We start from the raw sequence: 19566 nt of genomic DNA on the forward strand, positions 1-19566 counted from the left end.
ATGATCGTCGTCGTGGTGGATCTGATCGGAATGCGGCGAATCATCGGAATAGTCATGGAGGGAGATATTGAGATGATTTTTAAATATTTACTTTTATTTTTCCGTTCGTTTTCTGTGAATTCTCATTTCGAAATAGCATTTTACCGACTTTCGGCCTCATTCTCATGTTGTTTCCCTGTGAAATCTCATTCTTATCTCATTCTCTTGTCCCAGCTAAATACATTTATTCTTTCAAAGTTCAGATTCACAGTCTTTAAGGATTTAGCTCATTCAGATTGCAAAAAATGGAACCCTAGGGTCAAACTTATCTGTCTATGGCCCATAGACTATGGGGAAGTGAAACTACCAACAGACATTCAGAAGAATCTCGGAATATCATCGATTCACGTTGTCTTCTGAATTTCGAAATATCGAGTGTTCTTCCCAAAGCTCTAGCGTCAATGCAACATCGCTCTACTGAGAACGTGACAGATGCAAACGTGACAGATGGTACGCAGCGAACGAGCGCGCGCGTCTTGATTCACGTAAGGGAATAAAAGAAAATTCAGTCAGTCATACCGAGAAGACTCATCGTGAACGGTGACTCCTCTTCTCTCTACCCTTCCATTTGCAATTCCCCCGATAATCCTCTCGTATCCCTTCCTTTCCCAACCCATTTCACTAATATAACCTTTTCATTATTGAGCGATTCTTCCCAGATCACTTCGATCAATCGAACCGCGCTCTACTGAGAACGTGACAGATGGTACGCAGCGAAAGTCTTGATCGACGTAAGGGAAGAGACGAGTAACCAGTCATTCATCCCGAGAAGACTCATCGTGGATGGTGACTCGTCTTTTCTCCTCCCCCACTTCTTCCGATTGATTCTTCTCCTCTCTTGTTCCCACAGCTCCAGCGTTCAGCACGCTCTAGTGAGAACGCATCTGAGCGTTGTTCCACAGAAAGGATGCAGACTAAGGGAGCAGACTATTCAATCAGTCATCCCGAGAATATGCATAGTGGATGGTGATCCTTCTCTTCCTTTCTTCCCTTACCTTCGTTTTTTCTCTGATAACCATTTCCGTATCCCTATCTTTCCTATCCCCCAGTATTGAATGTTCTTCATTTCAGAAAGCAACACGATGGTTTACCCGTATGCCGCTTTTCCCAACCAACTACAACAATTAGCGGCTTACGGTGCCCCAATCTACCAATCCGGACCGTCTACGAAGACTTATGTCCATCAGTGCCCCGCCTTGAATGCGACAATCTTCAAAGTCGTTCAACGGGATGGATATTCTAAGGACTTCCGATTCGATTCGAAGACTCAGAAGATGGTTCAACCACCGGTTACTGTAGTCAACGAGGAGGATTTGTATCCTGAATATGGAATCTTTAGTGATAGACTCCAGAAGGAAGTGATGATTGCTTTCAATCGGGCGACTTCCAAGATGGAACAATACGTCTATTCTCTGGAATCTGGACAATTCGAGCAAGTGGAAGAGCCTGATCTCAAGTATCATGTTGGAAATAGATCCCCGTCAAGCATTGTAATGATCATCGATGACTGGAAGGGAAGAATGTCAATTGAGAAGGGAAAAGATGGATCAGTGAAGAAGATGGTGTGGGTGAGAGGACAATGGATCCAGATTCCATCTAGACCAGTGAAGACGTTGGAGGAATCTGAAGAAGTCGGAGAGGAAGCAGAGAAGGACCCGTACACTCGAACCCTCCCACAGTACAAGATCAGATACTGTCCTCATTCGCAGAAGGAAGTCATCTTCTACCTTCACAGAGATGACTATCTGACATTTGCCTATGATGAGACAACCAGAGAAATGAGAGGAGGCTTCCAATGCTTTCTCTGCCCTCGTTTCGTCTCTGAAAGTCATCTGTTCCCGAGATATTCCGAGTTCTCGACTTCTCTCAACACACATGTCATTCATGTATGGAATACGGAAACGGAACAAATGGAGAAGTATATCTATGATGCATCCAAGTTCCAATTCCAGCAAATCTATTGCCCGGAAGCAGAGTTCAATCCAGAGAAGAGTACGTCGTCGAGTATTCTTTTTGTGGCTTCTCACGAGAATACGAAATCAATTGTGATGAGAGGGAATGATGAAAGACTGAAAAAGGAGGGATACTGTATGATCAGAGGAGAATACGTCGACATTCCACCAAACGTGGTGAGAACTTTTCTGGTTCAGAGAAGAGAACAGAAGGAGTTGAAACTGGTTAAAATGATGGAGAACACCAAGCGATTTGGAAACGAGAATGAGGATTTGGGAGCTGAAACTGAATATTCGGAGGAGGATAGCTCGAACGGTTCATTTGAATCGGAAGAGGAATCCTCGCACGAAGAATACAGTCAATACTCGGAAGACGAGGAAGAGGAGGACGCGTCGGATGATCAGTTGGAATCAGAAGATGAGGGATCGGATGAAATCAGCGAGGATTCGGCTGACGACGAGGACGACGTGATTGATATGTTTGAATCGGACAAACTCAAAAAAGATTTTGAGGAGTACGTCGCCAGCGAACTCTCTCACATTCAACTCTTGAAGGAGATGGAAGTTGCCCGTCTCAGAAAGGTTAAAAGATTGGTTTCCGCTTTCTAAGCATGGATTGTTATAAATTTTGATCTTGTGTCTTGTGATGTTTTATTGCAATTTTCTTGTAATATTGTTCTTGGTTTTGGTAATAAATCGATTTTGAAACAATTTTTGGTTGTTTTAATTTTCTTCGTCTTTTATTCTTGGAATAGAAGAACAAAGTGAATTAGGGAGGTGGGCTCTCGTTTTTGCTAGCGTTTTTTAAATCTTGACGAAGTCAACAGTGTGTTTGAGGAGTCCGTGCACTTTTAAAGTCACGTTGAGATCGGTGGCAAAGATGATACCTGAAAGCAGAGAATTAGGTGGACGTGGTTCGGTTAATACTCACTATTGAAAATTCTGCAATTTCCAGATCTTTTCTCAAGATGCACAAAGTTCTATGAACTTTGCTAGGTGTATTAAAAAACGTTTGATGTGAAAAGTTGAGGAGTTTATTCTAGAATAGAGCAATGATTTGAATTGTTGATTTCTTGGAAACCTTCAACCGCAATTTTTCTTAAATGATGAAAACTGCTGCACCATCTCAAACTAATAGGTGGAGGCGGATTACGTTGATCGGAAATGTTGGCCTTATTAATCGATTCCGTGCCGTTATGAACTGGAAACCAAAAGTCGGTCAGACATTTGAGAACTAGTTTTGCGTCCATGAAGTTCTTCAGGAGCCATAGATTTTTCGTTTTCATTAACGTTGCTCTCTTTTAAATTTCTCCGTTTTTAGTCACTTCTTTAGCATTATCATTAATTCTCGCTGTCCTCTGAATATCGATCATTTTTCCCGCAGCTCTTTTGCCGGAGCATCGTCACTCTACTGACTGATTGTGAGAACGAGACAGAAGCGACGAGACGAAAGAACGCCCTCGTCAGACTGTATCTTTTCCCAACGTGAGGGAAGAGGAGACTAGTAGTTTTATTTAAAGTTCAGATTCAGAGTCTTCAAAAGTTTAGCTCATTCTGATTGCAAAAATTGGATCCGTAGGGTCAAACTTGTCTGTATATGTCCCATAGACTATAGGGAAGTAACGGTCAAACTACCAACAGAGATCCATTCTCAGAAGAATCTAGGATTATTATTGATTCACGCTGTCCTCTGTATTTCGAAGTATCGAGCGTTCTTCCCACAGCTCTGGCGTTGATGTAACGTCGCTCTAATGAGAACGTGACAGATACGAACGTGACAGATGGTACGCAGCGAAAGAGCGCGCCCCAGACTCTTTTCCCAACGTAAAAGAAGAGAAGGCTATTCAGTCAGTTCTACCTAGAAGACTCACCGTGGAAGGTAACTCATCTTCTCTCTCTCTCTCTTCCATTTATTCAGTTTCCATTCGTCTTTTTCCCCACATCTCCAGCGAGAAGAGCAACCAGTTATTGATTCCTAGAAGACGCATCGCGTACGTTAACTCGTTTTCTCCGTCCCGCTGGTCACTTTGAACTGAGTGGTTACAGTTTACTTTGCCTTATTCTTCTTCTATTCAGTTCATTTTATCTCTACCGTTTACAACTACTGTCATTCTGCTCTTTTTGGTTCCCATGCCCGTTTTCTGATCTGGTCAATATTTCAGACTCACAAAATGTCTTCCGCCATCAACCAAGTCTTTCCTAGACTCAGTGCGTTCAAGTGCCCTGAAAGAGGATCCTTCCTATTCAGAGCCACGTCACATAATGGACAGTCTTGGGACTTCCAACTTGACGCTAGAGCTCAGAAGATGGTGACTCCGGGTCCTGTGATTCGTGAGATTCTTGAGAGTGATCTGTTCCCGAAATATTATTACATTAGTGATAAATTTCAAGCGTACGTTATGTTCGCCTATAATAGAGTTTCCAACCAACACGAACAATTCACATATTGCTGGAAAACGAAACAACTCAAGCAAGTGAATGATCTTCAACAAACATATGACCCAAAGAACGATACGTCAGAATTTGTAATGAATGTTTACAAACCATGGGCGACAGTTGTCGTCGAGAGAGCTGGAAATGGATCAGTTAAGATGTTTTCGCAGGACAGACGGAGACTTGCACCGGCGCCAGTGACAATGTTGGTAGACTTTGATGACCATGACCGTTATATCCGACGACTGCCAATGTACAAGATAAGATATTGCCACCACAACCAGAAGAACGTCATCTACGTTCGTTACAAGAATGAATTCCGGAAGTTTGTCTTCAATGAGGATACCAAACAACTCGAGGAGCTCAAGTGTGATAGCTGCTCTGTCATCACTACAGATGACCTCTATCCACAGTATGTTGCGGAGTCCCGTTCGCTCAATCGTGATGTGATTTTTGTTTGGAATAGTGTCACTCAACAAATTGAGCAGTACATCTTCAATATCTCCAAGATGCGATTCGAACAAGTCCAGGACAGTAAGGTAGTGTACGATCCAGAAGAGTGGAAACAGAGAATTGGGTTCATTATGTATAATGAAAATGAAGAAGAGGACGTGCTTTTCGGCCCGATGATCAGTGCCGATGCAACACTGAAAATAGGAGAATATTCGGAGAAACTCAATAAAGTAGTTCCGGTGCCAGGGACGACAGCAGTGATTACTTTTTTCAATGAGGAAAAGAGAAAGTTAGAAGAAAAGAAGAAACAGTTGGAAGAGAAGAAGAAGATGGAGGAAACCATAAAGTTGGAGAAAAATAAAATGTTGGAACAAGAGAAGAAGCTCATCGGGATGAAGGACGACAGCGACTCATCTGGATTCGAGGATGATGAATCGATTTTCACATATTCTTCGGATGACCAGATGTTGGAAGAAAACTATCGTCTGATGGAGTATCAAATCGGAAAAATGCTCTTTTGATTTTAATTCCTAAAATTTTCCCTATTTTCTAGCATTCGATGATGATCTTTTTGGAGGAAACTCTATTCAATTGTGTTGGATTTTAAAACGTTGAAAATTATTAATTTATTTGATTAAATTTTAATAAATACAAAGATGAAAACGTGTTTTCATATATTAATCGAGTTGCCAGTTTTGAAGAGCTTTGAGGTTTGGCTAATAACAACAAAGTACAGTAGGAAACGATTTTTAGGGGTGAAGCCTAAAATTCATGAAAAAAGCGACAAAATTAGACATCCGCTGCCATAATCTCCATATCGAAGGTCCACGGAGCAATATTGAATTTCTTCTCAGTCTTGGTAGACCCACCGAACATCACAAGGTCCCGACCCTCTCCCATGCTGAGTTTGACGCCGTGAGCGTAGAAGGAGTTACTGGAAAATAGAGCATTTTTAATAAAATGAGACGGAATATAGAAGATCCGGAAGTATCCGAAAGACTATAACGTACCCAAGACGTGGATGTTTCCATGGAACAGCTCCCTTCTCCTCCTCGAAACGCTTATGAATGTTCAGAACGTCCGCGTAGTCCGTTTGTCCCCAACTGAAACGACTTCCGATCGGTTTGTCAGAAGCGAGCCATGTCTGGAATCAAAAAACTATTTGTTCTTTTTTTTTAACTTCGGGGCGGACTCGCTTCAAACTGAATACTACAAATACCTAAAATAGTAAAACTCGTCAAAATTGACGTTTCAGCTCGGCTGGGAGTAATAATGAGATATAGAGCATGCCGAAATCTACAATTTAGTATATTTTTGAACTTTTTCAATTTTCGATAAAAAGCAGGGGCAAGCTTTAGAATTCCAAACGTTATGTCTTTTATTGTCACAGAAACTACTATCTGGCGTACCTGCGGCGCGTTTTACAGGAAACCTTTTCAAGAGGTTATCAAAAACTATTTGTAAACAACTTTAAGCGTTAAACGTTCTAAATACCGTTTTAGCGATAATTACACTGTGATTCCTGGCATAAGCTCCGCCCATTAAGCTGATCTAGCTAATCTCCACGCTGCCAGCTTCTTTATGATATACCTATATTGATTTGCAAATTGGGTCAAAATGGTTATATTTTGCTTTAAAATGAATGTTGTGGGATGGAAAGTATACCAAAATGTAGATCTCGGCGTCATCGAAAAGCGCCAAAAGTCAACTTTGAACGCGATAAAAACGTTTTGAAAATGTTTTCACCAAAAAACCAACTTTTTGGAGAAATTTTACTGCTATAAAACTCCAAAGCTACACTGAAATCGGTGGAAAACGGGTAATTGAGTAAAACGTTTTTGCTATGCGCTTTTAAGCTACAGTAAGAATTTGCACCGCTAATGCGTTAGTAATCCCTTGGGTAAATTAGAGGCGTAGGGTGCCGTACACTGCGCGGGCCTAATTACAAAAATGGTCATGGAAGTAATTCTAGCCCAGCCCCCGCACATTAACAAATAACCACCCGACATGTTTTATAACAGAGACGTAGAACTCACCGAGATATACATTTTAGTATATTTTTGGATTCATAATGTTCATTTTGAAGGGAGTTATGTGATTTTTTTTTTAATTTTCAAAATCCTTACCTCCACAAGGCCATGTAGATGAGCGAATTCGGTGTCCTGAAGGATTAAGTGCTCGTTTTGAAGCCCCAGAAGCGTCTCGAGAGTTAGGGGGAAATGCCGTGATCTAGTGATAAGGATGAGTTCCTTGCACGTTTTGATCTACAAAAAACTTTAATTAGGTAATTTCAGAACGTCTCTACCGTACCTCTGGTTTATCCAAAATTCCTCGATTTCTTGAATTCATTGCGTAGATCACACGTTTCAAGGTTCCCAACTCAATAAAGCGAGCCAAGTGCTCATAATCGGCTACGGTGTTAAGCGGCGACAACTCCAGAGTCTGGACTTTCAGTTTGAACTCTTCTGGATCTCTATCACTAAGAAATCCAGGAACTTTAGAGAAATCAAAATATCGGGTTCTTGTCCCATTTCTGATATAAGCATCGCATAGCTTACGGTATGCAGCATCGTGGGAAATTTCCAAGCGACGGGTGGGGAGTTTTTGTTTGTCCCGAGACATTCGAAGATTACAATGGTTCTCTCCCGTTTCTTGAGGATTGAAAGACCATTCTGTGTCGTTTATTTGGAAGAAATAATTGGATACTTGTAACTTCTCAAGTTCGTATGGGAAGAGGGAGTCGATGACGCGGAGGGATGGGATACGCTTGTTGATCGCTTCTCTAAAATGTGAAATTTGTATTAATCAAAACGCGCTCTCCATTTTTATATTTGGCATATTTTTTATAGCTCCGCCACTTTCGAGATATGCCTCTTTAAAGAGGATAAGGCTGGTTGAGATCTTCTATTTATGTGGGATCCCGTAGCAGTTTTATTTTTAATCTATTATTTTTACATTTAAATTTATTTTGTAGATCAAAATTTGCTCTTCATTTTTGTAGTTGACAACTTTTTGAAAGCTCCGCCCACTTTCGAGATGTGCGTCTTAAAAGAGAGGCGCAGAGAAGCGACGAGACAGCGTCCCCCTTTGATGACGTATATCTCAAAAGTCGGCGGAGCCTTCAAAAAGTTGTCAACTGCAAAAATGAAGGTTTAAGTTTGATCTACAAAAAAATATAAAATTGATAACATTGGAGCAAAAACGAAGGCAGTAACGAACTCTGAAAGTCATTATGATCGTTTTCAGCAAAAATCTATATTTTTGGTGAACTTTTGAGCGCTTTTCCTTGATTTTTAACAAAATTTTGGTTATTTGACAGGTTACTGTCATATTTTAACAAATGCAGAGTACGGTTTCAACTAGGGTTCAACGCTCTGCTCTCTTTTTAGTCCTTGGTCTAAATGTAGTCAGATTCTGGAAAATTCAATTTTCGTAACAATTAGCACGGGTGGGATAGGCCGCCACAGCCATTATTAATTTTTCGGAACTAATCAAAACGAACAGTTTTTACTAGAAAAACTTGAAATTCAAAAACTCACCTCTTTTCAAGACTTATTGATTTAAGCACAACTTTCGAAGCATCATAAGAGAGTGGTTTGTTGATTGTGAAGTTTGAATTCTTCATTTTCGACGAGAGTATCTGAAGAATCAATAGGTTATTAGGGAATGAGAAGAGGTGATGAGAGTATGAATGGCACAAAGCGAGTAGTACAAATAATGAAGGCCAGTGACTGTGTAGGTGAGATCGAAAAGGTTGTGACAATAAATTTACGAGCGCAATGAGGAATTGGGAAGACTGGGAGAGGATAGAAGACATGAGAAGGTCAAATAAGGGGAGAGAGAGAGAATGGAAGTGGTGGGATGGATGGGAGATGAGTGAGTGAGGGGAAATGTATTATTGCGTGCGAATCGTAGACAACTGACACCCAGTAATTGTGTGTGAAGTTTGAGAAAAACTGCATACAAATTCCCTGAGTTGTGTGTTCTCTACCAAAATGATTTGGAAACGAAATACTTGAAATATGGTTGACCGATAAATGGCTGTAACTCGATCGGTAGATCGAATATTGATAATCTTTTTGGTGCATCTGAAAGAGATGGGTCAGTTCTATAAGTGCGTGAAGTTTGAGAAAAACTTCATACAAATTTATCGAGTTGTGTGATCTCGACCGGAACAATGGAAAGATCATAAGAAGAAAACTAATAGACTTAGACGCCGGACATGGATAATCTTCCGAGACTTCGTTATGATTTTTGACTATCAAATAGTAGCTCTCGAACTATTGGGGACCAAGTTTAAGAGTTCCGAACATGCTAATTTATCTCCAATCTTCCTTAAAAAAACATTCGTTCCAAGAAATAAGAAAAAGTTGAATTAGTGCTACGAATACAAGAAACTGGAACACGGACTAATTAAACTCATGCATATTGATATCAGTCACGTACCTTCGTGGACGTAATAAATTATTATTATTATTATTATTAACGATTTGGAAATGAACAACTTGGAACATGGTCTAATTGGCCGATAAATGGCTGTAACTCGGTCGGTAGATTGAATATTGAAAATCTTTTGGTGCATCTGAAAGAGTTTAGTTAGTTCTATAAGTGCGTGAAGTTAGAGTAACCGATTTCTTCTGCACTGGATAGAAGCCAACTGGACCTGTAAATTACCGTAATTCACCGCGTGCCCTCCTCATTTTCTACTTTTTTTTTCGTAACAGTTTATCTACTCAAACGCTCATTTCTAGATGTTTCTACTCGCAGAACCCTCTATTTCCAAATGCTTTCTTCATTTTATTGGGATGTTTCTAACAACTTCACTACTCCTATTTCTTTGCAAACGTGGAAAAAAGAAGCCGAGTGATGACGTGGATTCGGAGAAAGAGTCTACGAAACAACGAGAGACGCAGACTCAGAAGGATGCAGAGCTGGAATCACAGTTATTAGAATTGTTAGAACAGCTGAGTGATTCGGATAAAAAGAAGAAAAGAAAGGGAAGGAAAAAGAAGAAACAGAAAAGAGGAAAGTTGGAGAAGAATGAAAAGAAAAGACGGAGAAGAGGAGACGGACCAGAAGATGTGAGTTTATTTCCTTCATTCCATTGAACTCTACTTTTGTATTTCGCAATTCTTCGGAGCTAATTAGTAAAGACCCTTATAATTATCTGTATTCCAGGCGCCGCGAAAAATTCCGTTGAACGAGAAGGAGATGAGGATTGCGAAAGGACTGAAAGTGGCTAGTGGCGACTATCCGACAATGGATAATGTGAAGTCAGATTGGGATCCAGAATAGTTGAATAAACATATGTAATCATGATTTACCTTCTGTTTTGTCAATATAGTGCCTCTGTCGCCTCTGTCACTATTCCGTTGAAAAACTTGATAAATCTGTTATTCACTCAGGGAATTTGTGTGTAGTTTTTCTCAAACGTCACTCACTTATAGAACTGGCCAAGCTCTTTCAGATGAACCAAAAAGATTGTCAATATTCGATCTACCGACCGAGTTACAGCCATTTATCGGCCAATTAGACCATATTTCAAGTTGTTCATTCCCAAATCGTTTCGGTAGGGGACACACAACTCTGTGAATTTGTGTTCTATGAGTGGTGTTCTATATCATTGGAAAGCTGAGAAAATGCTGATTCCAAATGTAGATTCAGTTTTTGCCCTCGAGGCCAGGTATTCAAGAAAAACTAGGTCAAAGTTAGCATAAGTCACTATCTTACCAATCGGTAGCGTGGTGTGGGGGTTACTACACCGTGCTAGTGAAGCGATGTGTTTGACCTCGTTTTTCTCGAATACCAAGCCTCGAAGGCAAAAATTGAATATATATTTGAAATCACCGTGATTTCAGCTTTCTAATGATAGAAATCACGTCTCATAACTCCATGGGCACTCGGTGACCTTCCCTAGTGAGAACGGAACCTCTGTAAGTAGATTAGACCCATACACACTCTAATAAAAATTCATTCTAAAACATAAATTGAGTCTCCACGGCCTTCTCATCTAAAATATCCTTGAGCTCCTCATCCAACACATACTTAAGCTCCGCCTCTCTCGTCGCCGCTATAGTGATACTCGAGTCATCTCGATTCCATGGTTTTCGTTTCGGCTTCTTCGGTACCTTCTCATCCCATCTCCAGTTGCATTGTATTTGGATTAGAGTTGATATTAATATTACTGAAAAATGTGGAAAATTGGGTTTTTTTGAATGGAAACGTAAATACCTTCGATTAAATGTAAAAAGCATATAAAATAGATTTGCATTGGAAATTATTTTGAATAGGAAATGAAATGTTTTCTAAAGAAATGGTTTTTTTATATGCCAACGTTTATAACAACAGAAAATCAACAAAAATGTACACTAAAACAAGAAAAAACAAGATTCTACCAAAATTTGACGGCTAAAATCTCGAAAAACTGTTCAAAATTATAACAAGTCTTTTCAATCTTCTTCTGAACCCGTTTTGCCTCTTCTGATGATAACGAATCGTGTAATTCATGATTCCTTAAATCCATCAAATACGCATTCGAGTGGAGCTCCTCTTGATCTGATTGAGCACGAGAAATCCTGAAATATCTCAAATCCTCGATTCGATTCAATGGTTCCTCTGTTAAAATGTTGCATTTGAATGGAACATGATGAGTCGAACTTCGAAACTTCTGACAATCGATTGTAATTGGAATTGAAACAAGAAGATCATTTCGAATCGATTGCATTTTTTCCGGAGACGTTAAATGCATTTCAAGCATTACAAATGCCGCGTAAACTGCTTTAGGATCTTCACCAATCAGAAGTGACAACGACTCGAGAAGAAACTCAAAGCGACGAGAGAATGATGACGTGGCGACACCGAGCAAATCGTCGCACGCCTGGTTGCTCAGGTAGAAACGGTACGGGCCGAATCTCTGAAAAAGTAAGTTTTTTGTCTGAACTGAAGAGTAAAACCAACCGGTCCCAATTTCGACTTCCGCGCGGTACAATTTTGAATCCAATCTGGTCTTTTGTAAATCTAAAACTCAAAAAAAGTAAAAATGAGTTATCAAGTTTTAAATGTACCGAATAGCGACTAGCTAATGGGAAGTATTCGTTGAATGATCTGGCATTTACAGATGATTGAAATGTCTGGAAAAAAGATGATACAGTACCGCTCAAAAGGTTATCAACTTTGGCCATTTTCAGTGAAATTGACCAATTTTGATAGTGTATTTCGGTGTGATCTGATAGTCCGACAAACTCAAGTTTATATGTGTTGGACAGAGCAAAAATAGCACATTATTTTTGTAGATGACCATTTCTTTGAGGGGACACTATCTTGAAAGTTACAGGTTGTCAAAGTAATTTATTCCTGAAATCAATTACCTAATTTCAGTGCTTATTAGCCAAATTTTGGAAATTTTCACTTTGACAACCTGTAACTTTCAAGATAGTGTCTCTACAAAAAAATGGTCAAGTGCAAAAATGATGTGCTATTTTTGCTCTATCGAACCCATACAAAATTTAGTTTATCGGAATATCAGGTGACACCGAAATACACTGTCAAAGTTGGTCATTTTCCACTGAAAACAGCCACATTTGAAGAATAACCCACAGTGAAGTCCATAAAAAACGTTTTCTCGGATTGTGAATCAACGTTTTTAAACGATTTCTGATCCTGTTCAATCTCTTTCCTTAGTATAACTCTTTGGAACTTCAACGGCGACATCATCGCTTCGATTTGACGACGTTCCACTGGAAATCGATTATGACGGACATCAAAAACAGTGGGGAGAGTAGAAGTTGAGTTGAATGACATTTCTGTAGGAATACACTTCTGGAATCCAACAAGACGACGATGTCGTGTCACCATTGGGACTCCTTTCGTATCGTGGCTGAAAATGGAAATGGAATACTTTTGAAAATCTCCATAGTTGTCAAGGCCCGTGTCGGCTTCAAAAAATGACCCTTTTTTTCAAATGTTTCCAATTTTTTAATCAAAAATGTGAACATTTCCGATGATCTTTTAAAATTTTTTCTAATTCTGAATGATAGTCAACCATTTGACTTTTTCGCGAACAAAGTCCAAAAAATTTCGTGAAAAATTGAAATTTGAAATTTGAACTTTCGCGCCAAGTACCCGACAAGTATGTGTCGCTATGACTCACTAAGAATAGTTTGAACCAAATGGTGAATTGATAATCATTTCTGGAATCGGACACCTGCAAAAAATAATTCAAAAATAACAAAAAACATAATTAATTTTCACTAACGACTCCCTCAACACCATTGTCATATCGTGTCCTTGCCAACACTTAATTCTCATTTCTAGTTGATGAATCCACGTGTCAATGTCGAAATTCTCGCAATTCGGGTCATCAACAAAATCAGAGCATTCAGCATGGTCGAGATCAAAAGTGAGACGAAATGCGAGTAAAAAATAGGCGATTAGCTTTGTATCAGTGGAGAGGAGAACTCTGAAATTGTTGTATTAATACATATTTCACCGAACTGTTCCAGTTGAAATTCCTGGAAAACGGGTTTTTTGACTGAAAATGCATCAAAAAGAGAGATTTTTAACGAAAAGACTCGAAATTCTGGCCCAAAAAAAATTTGAAATTTTCTCAAAAAAAGTCAGTTGCAGCTGATTTAGAGCATATTTTACCGAGTTCTTGCTGAAAAATCACCAAATTTTCAGAATTAAAAAAAAATTGCTCAAAATCACTGAAAAACTCTATTTTCAGCTTTATTTCCCGATTTCCAGTCGTAAAAACCGATTGGAAAGGCGGTACTCACTCATCACAAATATCGGCCTCCCGCAGTGTTCTTTCCTTTCTTCCAAAACTTGACATAAACCCGTTGTAATACAATTTTGGAGACAATCCTGCCAACTGTTCACAATTATAACCCATTGACACGTCGACTTGTTTCAATAATTTCGGAGATACATCACATGGAATAATTGACTCCAAAAGGAGTACACGGCTGAGCAAATCGACTGGAAGATTCAGATTATCGGCCACGCGTGAGGCTAGCTGGAATTGTACACATTGGACACATTTTATTAAATTTTTACACCTCAAAAATAATTTTTCTATGTATTTTCATCACTAAATTCACTGTAGAACTACTTCTAGTCGTCAATATATTCGTGCTCGAAATTCCCCAAAAACATCCCGGCTGGAGTCGATGTCCAAATTCTCAGCGGCCCAGGTGAAGCGATTTTTTAAGAAAATACTTGTTTTTTCCAGAAGTAAATTTTGAAAAATGAATTTTTTGGCATTTTGAGCTACAATTCGAGTAAATTAACAATTTTAAGTAGCTCTACAGTGAATTTAGTGATAAAAAATGCCTAAAAATATTTTTGAGGTTTTAAAAAATTCCGCCCGTCAAATATGGAACTAACCGTTTCAAAATTTTGGGAAATCAACTGGTCATCTAGCTGCAAAGATTGGTTGAAAATAATTGAGGTTCGGGCGATTTCATAAAGGGGAAGACGCTGAAAACGAAGACTTTTGTCTGCTTCTCTAAATCTACACTCACTAAAAATGGTTCAGCAAAATCTACAGCAGTGTGATGTTCGATCTCTCCAGTTTTCATTCGATCCGGATGACTTTGTCGAATCAATCGAACGGCTCGACGTGGAATTCTAAATCGATCCTCTCGAATCCATCGTACAACATCCGAAATGAACACATTTTTATAGCCAGAACTCAATAAAGAAGAATGTAAAACTGCCACGAGTAATTCTAGATTCAGAATCAGCTGACTAGCTCTTCGAAGTGCTTCTCTTGATAATGCGGTTGTCACTTTCCGTACGAATCCCATTGTAGTGTCATTCACATCAACTGTTTCATCTCCAAACATTGTTGATTCTTGAGTTAATTCCAACTTTTCCAGAGTTTTAGACACATTAACATTCATTTCTTCTTCTTCTTCTAAATCGTCTTCTTCTGCATCTGAAGCTAAATCCAGATGCTCTGTAATATTTCCTTGCGTCAGGAGAGTCCAGGCAGCTGCAGACTTGCTCAACACCTTCGCTCCTTTTCCTCGTCTCGCTAACTTTTTCCGTCGTTTCTCCTCTCGCTCTTGTTCTTCACTGAAACAAGAAAGTACTCTTTATGCGCACAATTCTTTGAATTTCACGGTCTCCCACACTCTGAAAAATAACTTTTTTCACATTTTAATTCGATTCTTTTGTTTTTTGAACTGAAAATGCAGTATTTTCATGTTTTCAGACGTCGCAATGGATGAAAAAAGTCCCCATCCATCAGAATTGTAGAAAATGAAATTCTCTATCTAATCGACCAAAAACATGAATTTTGGAAAGAAATTGACTTTTTTGATTCAGAAAAACCGATTTTTAGAAAAATGAGATTTTCGGCAATTTCAGCTAATATATATTTTCTCAAAAATTATCACAGTTTCAGAACATCTGCAAGTACATTATGTTTAATTTTCGTTTGGAACAGTTTTCTGCCAAAAAAACTTTTTTTCATCCATTGCGACGTCTGAAAACCTGAAAATACTGCATTTCCAGTGCAAAAAAAGAATTGAAGTAAAATGTGAAAAATCTGCTCCACGTTCTTTGCAGTTCCTTTTTGCTGTGTGGGATCTTGCTTACTATTCCAAGTTCTCCATAATCGCTACAAATCTCAACTGCTCGTCACTTCCACATTGTTCCGAATGACAAAATGCCACGCGGCAATGAGCGAGATAACGTTGAAACGTGGCGAGAATTGTTGTCTGCACACGTGGATCGAAATTGAGTTCTTTCACTAAAATATGACCGGTTTTTCCTAGAATTTGAGTGAAAGAGAATAGACGAAGAGCCAGGCGGTATAGATAATCAGGCGTCGACTCGTTTGGAAGGGCAAGTCTAGAAAAATGTGAATTATTTTTCAATTTTACTGATAGTTTTTCACGAACTCTTCTTTTCGAACAGCTTGTAATCTCAAAAAGTCACTTCGTTTATCCAATGCTTCTTCCATTGCTTGTGTTTTTGGTGGCAAAACTGGCGCTACACGCTTTTTCCTTTCCTCTCCATCATTTTTCTTAATTTTAACTTTTCCTTGTCCCAAAGTCTGTTGAATTCCACCTTCTTCCTCTTCTAGCTCTTCAAAATTCTAAAATCATGGATGTTTTTATGCTCATAATTGCTATAAAACCTCGAATAACGCTCCACATCTGTCGCAATACTTGAAACCGTCGTTAATCGAAAAATCGTAGCCGCCACAAGCGTTACACTTTTCATTTTTGTCGGGTGGCATGAGAATTTATTTCTGAAATAAGTTTTTTTCCTTGTTTCAAAGTAGATTATTCAATTAAAATAAGAATTCCAAAAGAAAAATTATTTTTCAAGTTTGCTGCAAGTGCGCTCTATGGAACACAAAAATTGGCGCGTCGTTTAAATCTGAAAGTTATTTTTCTCAGTTTTTTGACCGAAAAATATGAGAAACTGAGTTTTCAACCTATTTTGAAAAAGTATATATCATTTTTTTCTCTTACTTGTTAAAAAGTATTATTAAAATAGTAAGAATAGCTGGCTGAAGAACTTAAATAAATTTTAGATTTTGAACTCCCGCAAAATGTGATGTCTCAGTAGAGCGCACTAGCTTTGTTTCTATAAATCTGAGAGGCCCTGCAAATTCCGTGGAAGAAATTTTCCGTGGAAAAAATTTTCCGTGGAAAATGGGCGGAGTCTGTTTCGCAACGTAGCCGCGCAGTTTTTTCCCGAATTATTTTTTTTTCAGGCGAAGGAATTTCGCTATAATTTTTTCACAAAAAAGTAGCGGCACCCTCTAAGATACCGGCAAAATTATAAAAATTATTCGCATTTCATGAAATCAACCAGTTTCAGTCAGCTAACGATTCAGGAAAAACTGCGCGACGATGTTGCGAAACAGACTCCGCCCATTTTCCACGGAAAATTTTTTCCACGGAAAATTTCTTCCACGGAATTTGCAGGGCCTCAAATCTGATCAGCTGCAGCTGAAAATTTCTGTTTCTCCCATTTTTTCCGTGGATTTCTCTCATTTTCAAGAGCCGCCGCCATAGAATTTCAAGATATTCCCTCCCAGAATGCTCTCTCACTTTAAAAGTGTATCGCTCTTTTTCCAATATTTTATTCGAAGTGTTTTTTTTCGTTTTCAGTTTTCTAAGATCCTCTCCGCTATTTCTTTTGAACGCTCGTTAAAAAAAGCAATAAAGTTCCACCAGCGCCCCTCTAGAAAATCGATTTTTCTCCTTCTCTTCTCTTTTTCCGTTCTTTTTTCTCCGCCTACTCATTCTCTGCAAAGTGATCTTCGTCAGTTCTTTATCTTATTTTCTCTTTTTGCACTTTACCCCTCTTCTCTCAAAAAAACCCCCCGATAAGAAAAGAAGAACGTTGTAGGGTAAATATAGGTAAACTACGCGCAAACGCCGGCCGCTGAGAGCCTTTTTCTTTTTGTTTTGTCACCAGTGTGAATTTGTAATATGACGTAATGAAACATGAAGGTACAATGCATTCATAGTTCGTAGTTGTAGAAATTCCCACATAAAATTACTCGTGAGAACTTTCACATGGTGAAAACAGAGTTTATTTCCCGGTCAAACAGAAAAAAACAAGTAACTTTTTAACAGACTTGCGAAATTTCGGGTCGGCCTGAAAATTTCCCATATTTTTTCCTCAAGTATACGTATACTCCTCAAAAACCTTTGAAACCTACAAAAAACCGTTTTTAACAATTTTTTTCCAAAAACCCGGAAAATTGCGAAAAAAAAAGAAGATTTTTTTCTGTACTGAACTTCCGGGCCGGAGAAATTCGCATTTCGGCCGGCCCGGTCCGTTGCAATTCTGCCTTTAAATATGGCAGTCACAGAAACAGAAAAATCTCAGTGTACAAGAATCCTAAATTTCTGCGTGACAATTATCTTTATCTTCCACGACTTTCCACAAATTAGTTAAAACTAACTTTCTATTGCATCAGACACTTTCATCATAGTAAGTCGCCTACTTTGTTCTTCTCCACTGAACAGAATCGTGTAGCTTCTATCCTTCTAGCCACTAATTTCCCCGGGGACAAAGGTGAAAGTCCGTAGATCACACTTCTCTCCGAGACTTTCCAAGTATTTCGCTAGCTCGTGGCCACCACGTTGACCAGCAGTCGTTTTCCTTATCACCGAAAATCAGTACACCACACCATACTCTTGCTTGCCCTTTTCAAGTAATTCGCGTTTCTCAGCTCCTTTTTTCCATTCGCCAATTGAAACAACTGACTTTCAGAAATCATGGCGACAACATTGGCATCGGCGGCCCGTGCGGCTACTCGCGCTGCAGTCACTCGTAGTGTGTACAGCGACACTCGCAATAATTTGATGATCAACAAAAGTACCAAAGTTATCGTTCAGGTGAGAGGGAGAAGTGTCTGCTGTCTGTGGCGACAGTTGGAAATCATTGTTTGATCTTTCTATCTGTTGTGGAGAAATAAGAAAAAAGAAAAGAATGAGGGAAGCTGTGAGTCGAGAACTTGTGAAAACCTAGTCCAAGAACGATGAATTCGAAAGCAAAATCAATATTTTTAGGGATTCACCGGACGCCAGGGAACTTTCCACAGTAAGCAGATGCTCGAATACAACACCAACGTTGTCGGTGGCGTCTCCCCAAACAAAGCTGGACAAACGCATCTCGGACTCCCAGTTTTCGGAACCGTCGCTGAAGCAAAAGAGCGTACCGGCGCTGATGCCACTGTTATCTACGTGCCCGCTGCTGGAGCGGCACGTGCCATCCACGAAGCAATGGACGCTGAAATCGGATTGATTGTGGCGATTACTGAAGGAATTCCACAACAAGATATGGTTAGAGTCAAGAATAGACTTTTGAAGCAAAGTGAGTTCTCCCTAGCTAGAAAAGTGCGAAACAGAAAAACTCTAAAAATTTTCAGACAAATCCCGCCTCCTCGGACCAAATTGCCCGGGAATCATTGCTTCTGGTGACTGTAAGATTGGAATCATGCCAGGACATATCCATAAGAAAGGTTGCATCGGAATCGTGTCCCGTTCTGGAACTTTGACCTATGAAGCTGTCCACCAGACGACTGCTGTCGGTTTGGGACAGACACGTTGTATTGGAATCGGAGGTGATCCATTCAATGGAACCAACTTCATCGATTGTCTCGAAGTGTTCTTGGAAGATAACGAGACGAAGGGAATCATTCTCATCGGAGAAATCGGAGGACAAGCTGAAGAGCAAGCAGCAGATTTCTTGAAGTCTCGCAATTCGGGACCAAACGCGAAGCCAGTTGTATCATTCATTGCCGGTGTCACTGCTCCACCAGGACGTAGAATGGGACACGCTGGAGCTATCATTGCTGGAGGAAAGGGAACTGCTGGAGACAAGATTGAAGCTCTTCGAAATGCGAACGTTGTTGTCACTGATAGTCCGGCAAAGCTCGGAGTTGCCATGCAAAAAGCGCTGCTTGGATAGAATATTTCTGTCGTTTATTCTCTCTTTTCTTATTTAGATATTTTTTTCCGATTTTCTTCCCTCTTAATCCATTTTCCATGTCCGGGTCTCTTTTCATTATTTTTTCTTCTGTTTAATCGAAAATAAATTCTGTTTTAAGAACTGACAGGCATATTCTGCTTTGAATTACGTTAGCCATCGAGCATCGCGGGCCTGCCTACATAGTAATGCAAGCGCGCTCTCTGGTCACAGAGAAAATAGA

At 39.5% G+C, this 19566-nt stretch overlaps 6 protein-coding genes across 6 annotated transcripts; 4 read left to right on the forward strand and 2 right to left on the reverse strand.

Moving 5' to 3' along the window:
• Positions 1-1121: 1121 nt before the first annotated feature.
• Positions 1122-2600, forward strand: GCK72_010988 (uncharacterized protein; the record flags this gene model as incomplete). The annotated part of the gene is made up of 1 exon (XM_003111574.2): positions 1122-2600. The coding sequence occupies one exon, from the start codon at positions 1122-1124 to the stop codon at positions 2598-2600; it is 1479 nt and encodes a 492-aa protein (XP_003111622.2).
• A 1562-nt stretch (positions 2601-4162) lies between these two features.
• GCK72_010989 (uncharacterized protein) lies at positions 4163-5398 on the forward strand (the record flags this gene model as incomplete). The annotated part of the gene is made up of 1 exon (XM_003111692.2): positions 4163-5398. The coding sequence occupies one exon, from the start codon at positions 4163-4165 to the stop codon at positions 5396-5398; it is 1236 nt and encodes a 411-aa protein (XP_003111740.2).
• Positions 5399-5666: 268 nt separating this feature from the next.
• On the reverse strand, positions 5667-8502 carry GCK72_010990 (uncharacterized protein; the record flags this gene model as incomplete). The annotated part of the gene is made up of 5 exons (XM_003111583.2): positions 5667-5811; positions 5888-6021; positions 7004-7141; positions 7188-7659; positions 8417-8502. 5 exons carry the CDS (start codon positions 8500-8502, stop codon positions 5667-5669), a joined length of 975 nt encoding a protein of 324 aa, XP_003111631.2.
• A 1180-nt stretch (positions 8503-9682) lies between these two features.
• On the forward strand, positions 9683-10172 carry GCK72_010991 (uncharacterized protein; the record flags this gene model as incomplete). The annotated part of the gene is made up of 2 exons (XM_003111534.2): positions 9683-9958; positions 10056-10172. 2 exons carry the CDS (start codon positions 9683-9685, stop codon positions 10170-10172), a joined length of 393 nt encoding a protein of 130 aa, XP_003111582.2.
• A 680-nt stretch (positions 10173-10852) lies between these two features.
• Positions 10853-16128, reverse strand: GCK72_010992 (uncharacterized protein; the record flags this gene model as incomplete). The annotated part of the gene is made up of 13 exons (XM_003111455.2): positions 10853-11061; positions 11319-11790; positions 11835-11894; positions 11942-12007; positions 12474-12753; positions 13027-13080; positions 13132-13335; positions 13655-13893; positions 14265-14357; positions 14402-14957; positions 15483-15737; positions 15788-15984; positions 16027-16128. The coding sequence occupies 13 exons, from the start codon at positions 16126-16128 to the stop codon at positions 10853-10855; spliced, it is 2787 nt and encodes a 928-aa protein (XP_003111503.2).
• A 2002-nt stretch (positions 16129-18130) lies between these two features.
• GCK72_010993 (uncharacterized protein) lies at positions 18131-19325 on the forward strand (the record flags this gene model as incomplete). Its single annotated transcript, XM_003111643.2, has 3 exons — positions 18131-18250; positions 18425-18728; positions 18784-19325. The coding sequence occupies 3 exons, from the start codon at positions 18131-18133 to the stop codon at positions 19323-19325; spliced, it is 966 nt and encodes a 321-aa protein (XP_003111691.1).
• Between the last annotated feature and the right edge of the window lie 241 nt (positions 19326-19566).

The sequence above is a fragment of the Caenorhabditis remanei genome, chromosome III (genome assembly GCF_010183535.1).
Source record: "Caenorhabditis remanei strain PX506 chromosome III, whole genome shotgun sequence".
Lineage (NCBI taxonomy): Eukaryota > Metazoa > Nematoda > Chromadorea > Rhabditida > Rhabditidae > Caenorhabditis > Caenorhabditis remanei.